Below are 15830 nucleotides of genomic sequence, written 5' to 3' on the forward strand. Positions count from 1 at the left end.
CCTCCACCTCTGAATGAGCCCCTTTAAAAACACACCTGGACCCATTACAGGGATGTAAAAACATTCACATTTTAAGGGGTATAGTTACTTTAGTGCGGGTATTTAGAAGTGGAGTTGTTGCCCATAGCAACCAGATTCCACTTATTATGTAACTAGCACTTTCTAGAAGATAATAGCTAGAAGATCGGTTGCTATAGGCAACATCTCCACTTCTAAAAACCTGCACTTTAGTAAATATACCCCTAAGAGGAAATGCAGCTTTGGAGAATGAGGCCGGGACATCGGAGGAACGGACTGACCGCACAGGGGTGACAGCTATGGCAGGACAACCCAGAAATAAGGCTTCTTACTTTATCCAGTTACATATTTATTGAGATATTTACGTGTAAGATAATGACATGAGACGAGCTCCTTTCATCTCTACTTTCTCAATGCATTCACTGAACATACCAATAAGTCAATAGTATGAAATGTGCCCGTAGGAGAATACACAGGAGACAGGAGTAGACTTAGTAGATGTCAGAATGTTCCCGATGACGTCTAAGACATTGAACAACAGTGGTCTAGTATTTGGGGTGGAATGAACCCTCTGGTCAGTCCCTCATTACCCGTACCACCGTCCCCTCATGGCGTGTGGTGGAGGACTTTCAGCGGCCCCCCGTTCTTTCCGGAGTCGTTGAGGCAAGGGCAGAAATAGGGGTAGATGGTCTCGGTGAAGGAGGTGACGAAGGTGTAGATGTGAGACATGTCGTCGGCGTTGTAGAAGGTGAGCTGGCCGCCTTCATAGTCTAGGTAGATCCCCACCCTTTGTGGTTTGCTCCTCAGGGTGAGCGCTCGATAAGGGACGTCCAGGGCTTTGAACTCGTGCCCGTTCCTCAGCCAGAGTATCCAGAAGCCGTTCTCCGGAGAGAGGGTGATTCCGCCTCGCCTATTCACCGACTCCTTGGCCACACCCAGGTTCCACTTGGTTTTGTTGCCAACGTCAATCGCCCAGTAATGCCGCCCGGAGGAGAATCCCTCAGTGCCGAGGACACAGCAGCAGTAGTCAAAACGGCGCGGGTTTTCCGGCAGTGACTGTTTGGTGTCGCTGTACCTGACACAGGTCAGGTCTTCAGACAGGACCAAGTTCAGGTGAGCGGTGCTGGGATCCATGATAATATTGGGTAAGGCTGGAAAAGTTATAAGCATTTAATAGCAGTGAATGACAAAGTGCGCATGATAGCGAGGGCGACATCTAATCAACAAGGTTTCCTGACTATGACAGATAGAAATGCCATTCAGCATTGTATTATACATAGAACAGAATATACGTACGCTGTACATGACCGGGTAACAGTCAGACTGACAGATAAGGTGAATATGATGATATGGTTACATGGATAAGGAAACGTATAGGCGACAGTGACATGGTTACACCGATTCCAGATGTCTTCAACAAGGCTCAGATTAGCCAGAGGTAGAGGGGATAAGATGACTGGGATAAGACAGAAGTAGAGGGGATAAAGTGACTGGGATAAGACAGAAGTAGAGGGGATAAAGTGACAGGGATAAGACAGAAGTAGAGGGGATAAAGTGACTGGGATAAGACAGAAGTAGAGGGGATAAGGTGACTGGGATAAGACAGAGGTAGAGGGGATAAGACAGAGGTAGAGGGGATAAGGTGACTGGGATAAGACAGAAGTAGAGGGGATAAAGTGACTGGGATAAGAGAGAAGTAGAGGGGATAAAGTGACTGGGATAAGACAGAAGTAGAGGGGATAAAGTGACTGGGATAAGACAGTGGTACAGGGGATAAGACAGAGGTAGAGGGGATAAGACAGAGGTAGAGGGGATAAGGTGACTGGGATAAGACAAAGGTAGAGGGGATAAGGTGACTGGGATAAGACAGAAGTAGAGGGGATAAAGTGACTGGGATAAGACAGAGGTAGAGGGGATAAGGTGACTGGGATAAGACAGAGGTAGAGGGGATAAGGTGACTGGGATAAGACAGAGGTAGAGGGGATAAGGTGACTGGGATAAGACAGAGGCAGAGGGGATAAGGTGACTGGGATAAGACAGAGGCAGAGGGGATAAGGTGACTGGGATAAGACAGAGGTAGAGGGGATAAAGTGACTGGGATAAGACAGAAGTAGAGGGGATAAGGTGACTGGGATAAGACAGTGGTACAGGGGATAAGACAGAGGTAGAGGGGATAAGACAGAGGTAGAGGGGATAAGGTGACTGGGATAAGACAAAGGTAGAGGGGATAAGGTGACTGGGATAAGACAGAAGTAGAGGGGATAAAGTGACTGGGATAAGACAGAGGTAGAGGGGATAAGGTGACTGGGATAAGACAGAGATAGAGGGGATAAGATGACTGGGATAAGACAGAGGTAGAGGGGATAAGACAAAGGTAGAGGGGATAAGGTGACTGGGATAAGACAGAAGTAGAGGGGATAAGGTGACTGGGATAAGACAGAGGTAGAGGGGATAAGGTGACTGGGATAAGACAGGGGTAGAGGGGATAAGGTGACTGGGATAAGACAGAAGTAGAGGGGATAAGGTGACTGGGATAAGACAGAGGTAGAGGGGATAAGGTGACTGGGAAAAGACAGTGGTACAGGGGATAAGACAGAGGTAAAGGGGATAAGACAGAGGTAAAGGGGATAAGACAGAGGTAAAGGGGATAAGACAGAGGTAGAGGAGATAAAGTGACTGGGATAAGACAAAGGTAGAGGGGATAAGGTGACTGGGATAAGACAGAAGTAGAGGGGATAAGGTGACTGGGATAAGACAGGGGTAGAGGGGATAAGGTGACTGGGATAAGACAGGGGTAGAGGGGATAAGGTGACTGGGATAAGACAGTGGTACAGGGGATAAGACAGAGGTAAAAGGGATAAGACAGAGGTAGAGGGGATAAGACAGAGGTAGAAGAGATAAAGTGACTGGGATAAGACAAAGGTAGAGGGGATAAGGTGACTGGGATAAGACAGAAGTAGAGGGGATAAGGTGACTGGGATAAGACAGGGGTAGAGGGGATAAGGTGACTGGGATAAGACAGGGGTAGAGGGGATAAGGTGACTGGGATAAGACAGTGGTACAGGGGATAAGACAGAGGTAGAGGGGATAAGACAGAGGTAGAGGGGATAAGGTGACTGGGATAAGAGGGGATAAGGTGACTGGGATAAGACAGAAGTAGAGGGGATAAAGTGACTGGGATAAGGTGACTGGGATAAGACAGATGTAGAGGGGATAAGGTGACTGGGATAAGACAGAAGTAGAGGGGATAAAGTGACTGGGATAAGACAGAAGTAGAGGGGATAAAGTGACTGGGATAAGACAGAAGTAGAGGGGATAAAGTGAATGGGATAAGACAGAGGTAGAGGAGATAAGATGACTGGGATAAGACAGAGGTAGAGGGGATAAGACAGAGGTAGAGGGGATAAAGTGACTGGGATAAGACAGAGGTAGAGGGGATAAGACAGAGGTAGAGGGGATAAGACAGAGGTACAGGGGATAAGAGAGGTAGAGGGGATAAAGTGACTGGGATAAGACAGTGGTACAGGGGATAAGACAGAGGTAGAGGGGATAAGACAGAGGTAGAGGGGATAAAGTGACTGGGATAAGACAGAAGTAGAAGGGATAAGGTGACTGGGATAAGACAGAGGTAGAGGGGATAAGACAGAGGTAGAGGGGATAAGACAGAGGTAGAGGGGATAAAGTGACTGGGATAAGACAGAAGTAGAAGGGATAAGGTGACTGGGAAAAGACAGTGGTACAGGGGATAAGACAGAGGTAGAGGGGATAAGACAGAGGTAGAGGGGATAAGACAGAGGTAGAGGGGATAAGGTGACTGGGATAAGACAGAAGTAGAGGGGATAAAGTGACAGGGATAAGACAGAAGTAGAGGGGATAAAGTGACTGGGATAAGACAGAAGTAGAGGGGATAAAGTGACAGGGATAAGACAGAAGTAGAGGGGATAAAGTGACTGGGATAAGACAGAAGTAGAGGGGATAAGGTGACTGGGATAAGACAGAGGTAGAGGGGATAAGACAGAGGTAGAGGGGATAAGACAGAGGTAGAGGGGATAAGGTGACTGGGATAAGACAGAAGTAGAGGGGATAAAGTGACTGGGATAAGACAGAAGTAGAGGGGATAAAGTGACTGGGATAAGACAGAAGTAGAGGGGATAAGGTGACTGGGATAAGACAGTGGTACAGGGGATAAGACAGAGGTAGAGGGGATAAGACAGAGGTAGAGGGGATAAGGTGACTGGGATAAGACAAAGGTAGAGGGGATAAGGTGACTGGGATAAGACAGAAGTAGAGGGGATAAAGTGACTGGGATAAGACAGAGGTAGAGGGGATAAGGTGACTGGGATAAGACAGAGGTAGAGGGGATAAGGTGACTGGGATAAGACAGAGGTAGAGGGGATAAGGTGACTGGGATAAGACAGAGGCAGAGGGGATAAGGTGACTGGGATAAGACAGAGGTAGAGAGGATAAGGTGACTGGGATAAGACAGTGGTACAGGGGATAAGACAGAGGTAGAGGGGATAAGACAGAGGTAGAGGGGATAAGGTGACTGGGATAAGACAGAGGTAGAGGGGATAAGGTGACTGGGATAAGACAGAGGCAGAGGGGATAAGGTGACTGGGATAAGACAGAGGTAGAGAGGATAAGGTGACTGGGATAAGACAGTGGTACAGGGGATAAGACAGAGGTAGAGGGGATAAGACAGAGGTAGAGGGGATAAGACAGAGGTAGAGGAGATAAGGTGACTGGGATAAGACAGAGGTAGAGGGGATAAGGTGCCTGGGATAAGACAGAGGTAGAGGGGATAAGGTGACTGGGATAAGACAGGGGTAGAGGGGATAAGGTGACTGGGATAAGACAGAAGTAGAGGGGATAAGGTGACTGGGATAAGACAGAGGTAGAGGGGATAAGGTGACTGGGAAAAGACAGTGGTACAGGGGATAAGACAGAGGTAAAGGGGATAAGACAGAGGTAGAGGGGATAAGACAGAGGTAGAGGAGATAAAGTGACTGGGATAAGACAAAGGTAGAGGGGATAAGGTGACTGGGATAAGACAGAAGTAGAGGGGATAAGGTGACTGGGATAAGACAGGGGTAGAGGGGATAAGGTGACTGGGATAAGACAGGGGTAGAGGGGATAAGGTGACTGGGATAAGACAGTGGTACAGGGGATAAGACAGAGGTAAAGGGGATAAGACAGAGGTAGAGGAGATAAAGTGACTGGGATAAGACAAAGGTAGAGGGGATAAGGTGACTGGGATAAGACAGAAGTAGAGGGGATAAGGTGACTGGGATAAGACAGGGGTAGAGGGGATAAGGTGACTGGGATAAGACAGGGGTAGAGGGGATAAGGTGACTGGGATAAGACAGTGGTACAGGGGATTAGACAGAGGTAGAGGGGATAAGACAGAGGTAGAGGGGATAAGACAGAGGTAGAGGGGATAAAGTGACTGGGATAAGACAGAAGTACAGGGGATAAGGTGACACAGATTATACAGAGGTAGAGGGGATAAGACAGAGGTAGAGGGGATAAGACAGAGGTAGAGGGGATAAGATGACTGGGATAAGACAGAGGTAGAGGGGATAAGATGACTGGGATAAGACAGAGGTAGAGGGGATAAGATGACTGGGATAAGACAGAGGTAGAGGGGATAAGATGACTGGGATAAGACAGAGGTAGAGGGGATAAGACAGAGGTAGAGGGGATAAAGTGACTGGGATAAGACAGAGGTAGAGGGGATAAGGTGACTGGGATAAGACAGAAGTAGAGGGGATAAGGTGACTGGGATAAGACAGTGGTAGAGGGGATAAGACGACTGGGATAAGACAGTGGTAGAGGGGATGACAGAAATAGAGGGGATAAGATGACTGGGATAAAACAGAGGTACAGGGGATAAGGTGACACAGATTAGTCAAAAGTACAGGGGATAAGACAGAAGTACAGGGGATAAGGTGACACAGATTAGACAGAGGTAGAGGGGATAAGACAGAGGTAGAGGGGATAAGACAGAGGTAGAGGGGATAAGACAGAGGTAGAGGGGATAAGACAGAGGTAGAGGGGATAAGACAGAGGTAGGGGGGATAAGACAGAGGTAGAGGGGATAAGACAGAGGTAGAGGGGATAAGAGAGGTAGAGGGGATAAAGTGACTGGGATAAGACAGAGATAGAGGGGATAAGATGACTGGGATAAGACAGAGGTAGAGGGGATAAGACAGAGGTAGAGGGAATGAGGTGACTGGGATAAGACAGAGATAGAGGGGATAAGATGACTGGGATAAGACAGAGGTAGAGGGGATAAGACAGAGGTACAGGGGATAAGGTGACACAGATTAGACATAGGACACACAAACGATACATGTAAGAGTAGATAGACATTTACAGGGGACCCCGGTTCCTCACTGCCTGCTCACCAGGAGTGATGTAAGATTTCATGTCCTTCCAGGCTGTATACTGGATCAGATCCTTCACTCCCCCATAGCCAAAGTCCCTGGGAGCCACCACATTTTGGGCCGGAAAGCCGTCTCTGTAACCCCCATAGCAGCTGGGGAGAGAAGAGAACAAGGTCACCCTCCTGCGGTCATCACACGCACAGCCCTGGCCCATAGTAACCAGCGGATACTTACATGTCCATGCAGGACTTTATGTCCTGTAAAACAGACAGACACACGGATTAGAAGGTCGCAGTGACGCAGCCACTCACACAGCTAGAACACAGATGCATCACCTATGTACATGATATGGTGCTGCTCAGATTCACAGTCATCATGGCCGACAGGGACCACAAAGGGAGTCCAGGCAAATGCCCAACGCAGGGCTCTTCAAGGGGCAACGTAGAAAAGGCTTTGGGCCTAAACTCAATGTGGCTTTGTCATCGTCTGCAACTCGCACTTTTTATTTAGTGCTCGAGCCACATCTATTCACACTGCACCTCTTTATTCAGTCGCAACCTAATATGATGCTCTGTATGACACATGATGATCTAGCGATGGTCCGACATGATACAGCAATATATTGTGTCCGAGTGCAAACTACATAATCCATCGCTTGATGACTTGATATATCGTATTGGGAATGTTACCTCACTTTACATTGCATTGTCCCATCTTACGTGAAGCACAACAGGGGGAGTTGGTTTGAGATTATGTGTGTAAAGGACAGATTAGCAGTACACACTACACCATGGTCGTGCGGAGTTGTCGTAGATACAACAAATGCACAAGGGGCTAGGGCAGAGCTGGCGTGGGCGTGCAGACGCGGCCAATGTACAATAAGGGCATGTTGTGTAGACGTGAATTGCAGCCAAAATGGGGAAACACTGTTTTCCTTCAGGATTTCTGTTACTATGAGGAAACACTATTACCCTACCATGATTTATGACTATGAGGAAACACTATTACCCTGCCATGATTTCTGTTACTATGAGGAAACACTATTACCCTACCATTATTTCTGTTACTATGAGGAAACACTATCACCCTATCATGATTTATGTTACTATGAGGAAACACTATTAGCCTATCATGATTTATGTTACTATGAGGAAACACTATTACCCTACCATGATTTCTGTTACTATGAGGAAACACTATTACCCTACCATGATTTCTGTGACTATGAGGAAACACTATTACCCTACCATTATTTCTGTTACTATGAGGAAACACTATTACCCTACCATGATTTCTGTGACTATGAGGAAACACTATTACCCTACCATGATTTCTGTGACTATGAGGAAACACTATTACCCTGCCATGATTTCTGTGACTATGAGGAAACACTATTACCCTACCATGATTTCTGTGACTATGAGGAAACACTATTACCCTGCCATGATTTCTGTTACTATGAGGAAACACTATTACCCTACCATTATTTCTGTTACTATGAGGAAACACTATTACCCTACCATGATTTCTGTGACTATGAGGAAACACTATTACCCTACCATGATTTCTGTGACTATGAGGAAACACTATTACCCTACCATGATTTCTGTGACTATGAGGAAACACTATTACCCTACCATGATTTCTGTGACTATGAGGAAACACTATTACCCTGCCATGATTTCTGTTACTATGAGGAAACACTATTACCCTACCATGATTTCTGTGACTATGAGGAAACACTATTACCCTACCATGATTTCTGTGACTATGAGGAAACACTATTACCCTACCATGATTTCTGTTACTATGAGGAAACACTATTACCCTACCATGATTTCTGTTACTATGAGGAAACACTATTACCCTACCATGATTTCTGTGACTATGAGGAAACACTATTACCCTACCATGATTTCTGTGACTATGAGGAAACACTATTACCCTACCATGATTTCTGTGACTATGAGGAAACACTATTACCCTACCATGACTTCGGTTACTATGAGGAAACACTATTACCCTACCATGACTTCGGTTACTATGAGGAAACACTATTAGCCTACCATAATTTCTGTTACTATGAGGAAACACTATTATCCTACCATGACTTCTGTTACTATGAGGAAACACTATTACCCTACCATAATTTCTGTTACTATGAGGAAACACTATTACACTACCATGATTTCTTATAAAATGGGGAAACATTGGCGGATACATGTGCCTGTCTCTCTATATATACTCACAGTGAGGAAGGAGACGGGGTCCTGCTCATACAGCCGGGGTTGGGTGCTGCTGATGGTCTGTAGGATGCCCTGACAGTTCTGCTTGATCTTATTGAGACTTTCCTCCATTTCAGCCAGGATCAGATCTCCTTCCTGCTGGAGCTCCCGCAGCAGCCTCTCCTCCCTCTCTCGCAGGTACTGGTGCAGCTTCTCAAACTCCAGGCTGACGTGGTGCTTAGTGTTCAGGAGGTTTCCCTGCCATGCAAATAACACGTTACCCATCTTCATAATGCAATGAATAAATGCTCTGCATTACTCTGACAGCATTAGTCTCTCATCTGCTCCCGGGAACTGGCGCTGCTAATCTACAGGTGCCGGCATGCTCTGCCAGTACACCAAGCTGCCAAATACAGTGGCTGATCTGCATGGGTGACACTGGGGCATGCTGCTGTGCCCAGGTAATCACCAGACACACTTCCAGGTTTCATCTGCTGATGCAAAAATTGTGGTACCCAGGGTAATGAGTGGGTTACCCTAAGCCAGGGATGGGGAACCTCAGGCCCAGGGGCCGTAAAAGGCCCCCGGAATCATTTGGTCTGGCCCTCTGAGCTTTTTTCTGCTAGCCTCATCTGGCTAGCCGGGGGCCTAGAATGGCACCCCGCAACCAGAATCTATTCAGCACTGCCGCCTGGGGCGTCCTTAGGACACTTCAAATGGTCACACTGCTGCCCTTACAGCTCCCTGGAGCATCCTTAGGATGCTCCGGGCATTGCTGTAATCACCGGCGATTGTGGCCCCGCCCCTGTGTGACATCACACGGATGGGGGCGTGGCCTGCACCAGGCCCGCAAACAATGTTATATATATCAAAATGGGCCTCGGCAGAAAAAAAAGGTTCCCTGCCCTAAGCCCTTCCTAGACCCATATATTGTGCTAAGTAGTCCCGGAGTGTACGGCCTAATGTGGGTGTGATGAACCTGGTACCATACAGATTTTTCCCACCTATCCCGTTTGCTCCATATGGTGCAAAACGCCTGTCGCGATTCCCATGCGGCGCACTATTTCCTCAACTGTGCGTCTTAGTTCGCTTATAGTGTACAAGGGACTGATTCACTACCGCAGTGACTATGCAGGAACATCGCAGGAGTGACTGACAGGAAGTGCCATTTGTGGAAGGTGATGGGGGGGGGTGGTCAGCGAAACGCAGACTTCCCAGTGCGTTTGGACGCTGTTGCAGGGGTGTGTATAAATTAGCCACTGCGATGTCATACGCAGCCTGAGGACTCAGGGCCTTCCCTACGGATCGCTATTCTGCTGATACGCACGCAGCGCAGTTGCCGATATCAGCGGTGATATTTAAATGTCTGCATTCACATTGCGATCGCAGCCAGACATAAGGACGCTCACTTCCCTTACTCCGTATACCTTAGCAATATAGCTAAATAACTGGTAACATCAAGTAACATAGGACCCATACGCACGCGTGTACAAACCCTCACCTCACTCATACCTATCAACTACGCTTCAGCTACACTCACTGGGTGGACCTGAGATGGGTAGTATCCAGGATCCGTCCAATGGGTATAGACAAAGAGTTCTTGATGGGGATCAATTGATCCTTACACTTGTAATTGTGGATCCTGGCCATAAGCAGAAGTGCGGTGCCCCGGGCGTTAGTGCCGTGGGTAGGAGCATGGCAGCTTATCAGTCCCAGGTCAGCTGTGCCCAATCTGATTTACAGTGATCCCTGCTGTGTAATAATGAATAATAGGACTGGGAGCAACTAACTTGTGTCATGTGACCCTTCTGTGCACAACACACACCCGGGGGGGGGGGGGGGGGGGAGAGGAGGAGGAGGGGGGGGCGGGTGCTCTCCCTCCTCTGCAGGCTCCAGATGTAGGGATAAGTGGGAGAAGTGCGAGAAGCCATGTAGGGGGCATATGGGGTAACTGTGTTTATACTGTATATATGTATATTTACACACCTATAGAAACATAAATGGATTCTTTGCGGTATCTATAAATAGGTTTTTACACCAATGGGTGTAAAGTGAGAGTTATTAGAAGTGTAGATGTTGTCCATAGCAACCAATCAGATTCTACGTAACATTTATTTAGCACCTTCTAGAAGATAATAGCTAAAATCTGATTGGTTGCTATGGGCAACATCACTTCTAAAGACCGGCACTTTAGTAAATGTAATCCCTAGTCTCTGATTCGTTGGTCACCCATGCCCTAAAGCATGTAAGGTGCAGCGGGGTTAATGTTGGGAAGTCTGATGTGCCCAGGACGATATCTCCCCCATCAACACTGTACCTGAGTCTGACACTGGTGCATATTACATACATACATACATATACATACATACATACATACATACATACATACATACAGGGTGTGACTTATAGTACTGGATAGATCACATAAGCAAAGATTGCATTTTAGGACTAGTAATTGTGTACTCAGCTTTAAGGTGCCCATACACCAGTGTTGGCTAACCTTGACACTCCAGCTGTTATGGAACTACATAACCCAGCATGCACTGCTACATTTTTGCTATTAGGGCATGCTAAAACTGTGGCAGGGCATGCTGGATATATAGTTCCACAACAGCTGGAGTGTCAAGGTTAGCCAACACTGCCCTACACGGTGCGATATAGTAGCCGATTCGACGGATTGGTACGATATCACTGCTATATCGTACCGTGTGCGGGCATGATATCGGTCAGTGCGCGCTCCTGTGGGATTGTATAACGCACCCCCAGATCTTACATGCTGCACATAAGATGTGGTGATGCGATGTTCGATCCCATGCAGCACTATGTGGGGGGAGGGGGTGTATAGCGGATAGGTCTGTGAATGACGTTATTCACAGACATATCCAATCTGCTGCGCAGCACGGCAGACGGCCGATATATCCGAGATATATATTGGTCATCTGCTGGGGTGTACGGCCGATCGCCCGTACACGTGCTGCGGGGACCCGGCGGTGATCGACAGCTCAACTGGGCGGGCGATTTACACACTACGACCTGTAAATGGTAGGCAGGTGCAGAACACTTGGCATTGCCCACAGCATCCAATCAGATTACAAATTACTTCCCTTATGCAGATTAGAGAATGAAACCCAACGTTTGATTGGGTGGTGTGAACTGCAGCACTGATCCTGTACTATTACCTGCAGAACAGGTTTCATCACCCTGCTCCAGTACGTGAGGGGAGTTTGGTGTATGCCCTCACTGCCCCCAATCTCTAATAACGGAGGGGGGCTTTCAGCTGTACCCCGCAGCCCCCCGTGGTCCCCTTCATAAAGCTACAGATCACCCCGCCCACCGGAGGTTTGGCAACATACCCTGTGCTGGGCAATCATCTGCTCCTGCGCGCACTGCATCTGCTGAAGCTCCTTCAGGCGGGTCTCCAGAGGGGCGATGGCTGACATGAGCTCATCCTGGGGGAGAAGAGAGGCATTAGAAGGGACATAGTAACCACCTGCAGACACGTGTGTGTGTGTGTGTGCGTGTAGTGCCGGTAACACTGGGTTTGCAGAGCATGCTGTATTCATATGACCTATGACCTGCAGCCAGTCCTTTGTCTGTCTCACTCACACGTTAGCGTGCTGCAGGCCTGCGTCCCTGCGTGTGTGTATGGCATATAAGACGTCCTCTCACCTTGTAGCCCCCCACAGCCTCCTGTATAGGGATCAGAGTGTGGGTGGGGTGCTGCTCCGCGGACCTCCTGCAGCGGGCGCACAGGAGCCGGCCGTCCTGCGTGGAGAACAGCTGCACCTTCTCGCCGTGTTCTGCGCACAGGCCCCTCTGCACCCCGTCTGGGGACTGCACCGGGGGTGGGCGGCATTTGGGGCATGACGGGTAAGTCTCCTGGCCCCTCCACGATCGCTCCAGGCATCCCCTGCATAGACAGTGGCCGCAGGACATGGTGACGGGCTCACGCGGCACGTCGCGGCACATGGCGCAGCTCAGGGAGGGCAGCAGTGGCAGCGGCGTAGGGCTGGTAGCCATGGCTGACGTCTCACCCTCCTGTGCGCACAGACGGCTGGCTGTCTCTCTCACCTGTACCACGTGACCTCAGGCTGTCTATCAGTGGCTCTGAGGCCTAACTCACCCTGTGGTCAGTCTAAACAACCTGTCTCTTTCTTCTTTCCCCTATGCCTCTCCTACCTCTAATAGCCTTGCTGCTGTCTCCCAGCCAGTGGCACCCTGACTGTCTCTCACTCTGACCCCTCTGTCTCTTAATTATGCCCCTTAGCCCTAACCGTCTCTTTTTTCTCTCCCTGACCCCTATTCTCTTCCTGGGTGTCCCTCTCGCCCCTATTTCCTCCCGGCCTCATGCGTCTGTCTCTGAGCTGCAGGAGGGAGGGAAAAGGGAGGAGGATGGGGGGAGGGGGAAAAGAGGAGGGGGGAGGGGGGAGTGAACACAATAACAGGGGCAGAGAGGGAGGGGGGGCTGGAGAAGAGGAGGGGGGAGATGCAAACAAAGCATGGTGGGGAGGAGAGGGGAGGGGGGAAGGCTGGAGCTGACTGCATTGATGTGTCAGCACAGACTGGATGGCAAGCTCCTGAGCCCAGCCCTGCAGACTGATCAGTGTGCTGTCACATTGTGTCACGCAGGATGGAAGATTAGGGGTTAATGTCTCTTGTTAATGGGGATGGAGGAAGAGGCGAGGGGAGGGGGAGGGAGCAGCGTAACAGAAGGGGGGAGCTGGGGGCTCTGATACAGAGATGATTGGGCCAGAGCTGGTGGAAGGATCAGAGGAGAGGAGGGGGGCGAGTGGAGGAGAGAGGGGGCGAGGAGTGGGCAGGAGGGGGGGTGCCTGGAAAGAACTGGGAGTCTGACAAGGAAATATGGGGGTTGAATATTAACATGTCTGTGATACATAGCGCCAGACGGAGGGTGAGGACACACTGACAGGAGGGAGGGAAGTGTCAGACAGGAGGAGAGCTGAGAGGTGGGAGAGACAGCGCAGAGAGCCCAGGTTATAGACAATGACACCACTGACAGGGGGGAAACAGACTGTCACATGGGGAGAGACCACAGACAGCGAGAGAGTGGGGGGGAGATCACAGACACAGAGAGAGTGGGGGGAGATCACAGACAGTGGCATGGGGGAGAGTGGGGGGAGATCACAGACACAGAGAGAGTGGGGGGAGATCACAGACAGTGGCATGGGGGAGAGTGGGGGGAGATCACAGACACGGAGAGTGGGGGGGGGAGATCACAGACACCGAGAGAGTGGGGGGAGATCACAGACACCGAGAGAGTGGGGGAGATCACAGACACCGAGAGAGTGGGGGGAGATCACAGACACCGAGAGAGTGGGGGGAGATCACAGACACCGAGAGTGTGGCGGGAGATCACAGACACCGAGAGTGTGGGGGGAGACCACAGACACCGAGAGTGTGGGGGGAGACCACAGACACGGAGAGAGTGGGGGGAGACCACAGACACGGAGAGAGTGGGGGGAGACAGAGTGGGGGGAGATCACAGGCACCAAGAGAGTGGGGGGAGACCACAGACACGGAGAGAGTGGGGGGAGACCACAGACACGGAGAGAGTGGGGGGAGACCACAGACACGGAGAGAGTGGGGGGGAGACCACAGACAGCAGCATGTGCAGAGTAGGGGGAGATCACAGACATGGGGAGTGGGGGGAGATCATAGACAGTGGCATGGGGGAGAGTGGGGGGAGACCACAGACATGGAGAGAGTGGTGGGAGACCACAGACACGGAGATAGTGGGGGGAGACCACAGACAGCAGCATGTGCAGAGTAGGGGGAGATCACAGACATGGGGAGTGGGGGGAGATCATAGACAGCGGCATGGGGGAGAGTGGGGGGAGACCACAGACACGGAGAGAGTGGGGGGAGATCACAGACAGCGGCATGGGGGAGAGTGGGGGGAGATCACAGACAGCAGCATGTGAAGAGTGGGGGGAGATCACAGACACGGAGAGAGTGGGGGGAGATCACAGACACGGAGAGAGTAGGGGGAGATCACAGACACGGAGAGAGTAGGGGGAGATCACAGACACGGAGAGAGTAGGGGGAGATCACAGACACGGAGAGTGGGGGGAGATCACAGACACCGAGAGAGTGGGGGGAGACCACAGACACGGAGAGAGTAGGGGGAGATCACAGACACCGAGAGAGTGGGGGGAGATCACAGACACGGAGAGAGTGGGGGGAGACCACAGACACGGAGAGAGTGGGGGGAGACCACAGACAGCAGCATGTGCAGAGTAGGGGGAGATCACAGACATGGGGAGTTGGGGGAGATCATAGACAGTGGCATGGGGGAGAGTGGGGGGAGACCACAGACATGGAGAGAGTGGTGGGAGACCACAGACACGGAGATAGTGGGGGGAGACCACAGACAGCAGCATGTGCAGAGTAGGGGGAGATCACAGACATGGGGAGTGGGGAGAGATCATAGACAGCGGCATGGGGGAGAGTGGGGGGAGACCACAGACACGGAGAGAGTGGGGGGAGATCACAGACAGCGGCATGGGGGAGAGTGGGGGGAGACCACAGACACGGAGAGAGTGGGGGGAGATCACAGACAGCAGCATGTGAAGAGTGGGGGGAGATCACAGACACGGAGAGAGTGGGGGGAGATCACAGACACGGAGAGAGTGGGGGGAGATCATAGACAGTGGCATGGGGGAGAGACCACAGACAGTGGCATGGGGGAGAGACCACAGACAGCGGCATGGGGGAGAGACCACAGACAGCGGCATGGGGGAGAGACCACAGACACGGAGCGAGTAGGGAGAGACCACAGACACGGAGCGAGTAGGGGGAGACCACAGACAGTGGCGTGGGGGGGAAGAGAGACCACAGACAATGGCATGGGGGAGAGTGGGGGGGGAAGACCACAGGCAGTGATAGTGTGTTTATAGACCACAGGCAGTGATAGTGTGTGTGTATAGACCGCTGTGTGTGTGTGTGTGTGTGGGGGGGGGGGGGGGGGGGCAGAGACCGCATGCAGTGGGGTGTGGTATAATATATAGACACCAAATGGTCGACAGGATCAAAAGGTCAACATGGTCGACTTTTTTTTTTTGCTGTTTTAACTCTAATCCTCCCCCTAGTGTCTAACCCTAACCCTACGCCAGAGATCATCCTAAATATCCTGAAAAACTGTGTGTCGGCCATTTCTGTTGACTTTTTGACCATGTCAACC

General features: G+C 50.4%; 1 protein-coding gene across 1 annotated transcript; it reads right to left on the reverse strand.

Annotated features, from left to right (window-relative positions):
* Window positions 1–343: 343 nt before the first annotated feature.
* Window positions 344–13704, reverse strand: LOC148474544 (zinc-binding protein A33-like). Its single transcript, XM_088458452.1, has 6 exons — window positions 12299–13704; window positions 11983–12078; window positions 8654–8887; window positions 6639–6661; window positions 6426–6556; window positions 344–1169 (listed from the first exon to the last, which is right to left on the reverse strand). Exons 1-6 carry the CDS (start codon window positions 12647–12649, stop codon window positions 625–627), a joined length of 1380 nt encoding a protein of 459 aa, XP_088314578.1. The 5' UTR covers window positions 12650–13704; the 3' UTR covers window positions 344–624.
* Between the last annotated feature and the right edge of the window lie 2126 nt (window positions 13705–15830).

This window comes from Taudactylus pleione, unplaced genomic scaffold (assembly GCF_031769625.1).
Source record: "Taudactylus pleione unplaced genomic scaffold, aTauple2 ptg000834l, whole genome shotgun sequence".
Taxonomy (NCBI): Eukaryota; Metazoa; Chordata; class Amphibia; order Anura; family Myobatrachidae; genus Taudactylus; species Taudactylus pleione.

Bases quoted from the DNA above. Each gene is read 5' to 3' on its own strand.
- LOC148474544 (XM_088458452.1), bottom strand. From the start codon at position 12,649: ATGGCTACCAGCCCTACGCCGCTGCCACTGCTGCCCTCCCTGAGCTGC. The intron at 8,888-11,982 runs GTATGTTGCCAA...TTTGCATGGCAG, and splicing joins AGATGATTGCCCAGCACAGG to GGAAACCTCCTGAACACTAA. The intron at 6,662-8,653 runs GTGAGTATATAT...TCTGTTTTACAG, and splicing joins ACCCCGTCTCCTTCCTCACT to GACATAAAGTCCTGCATGGA.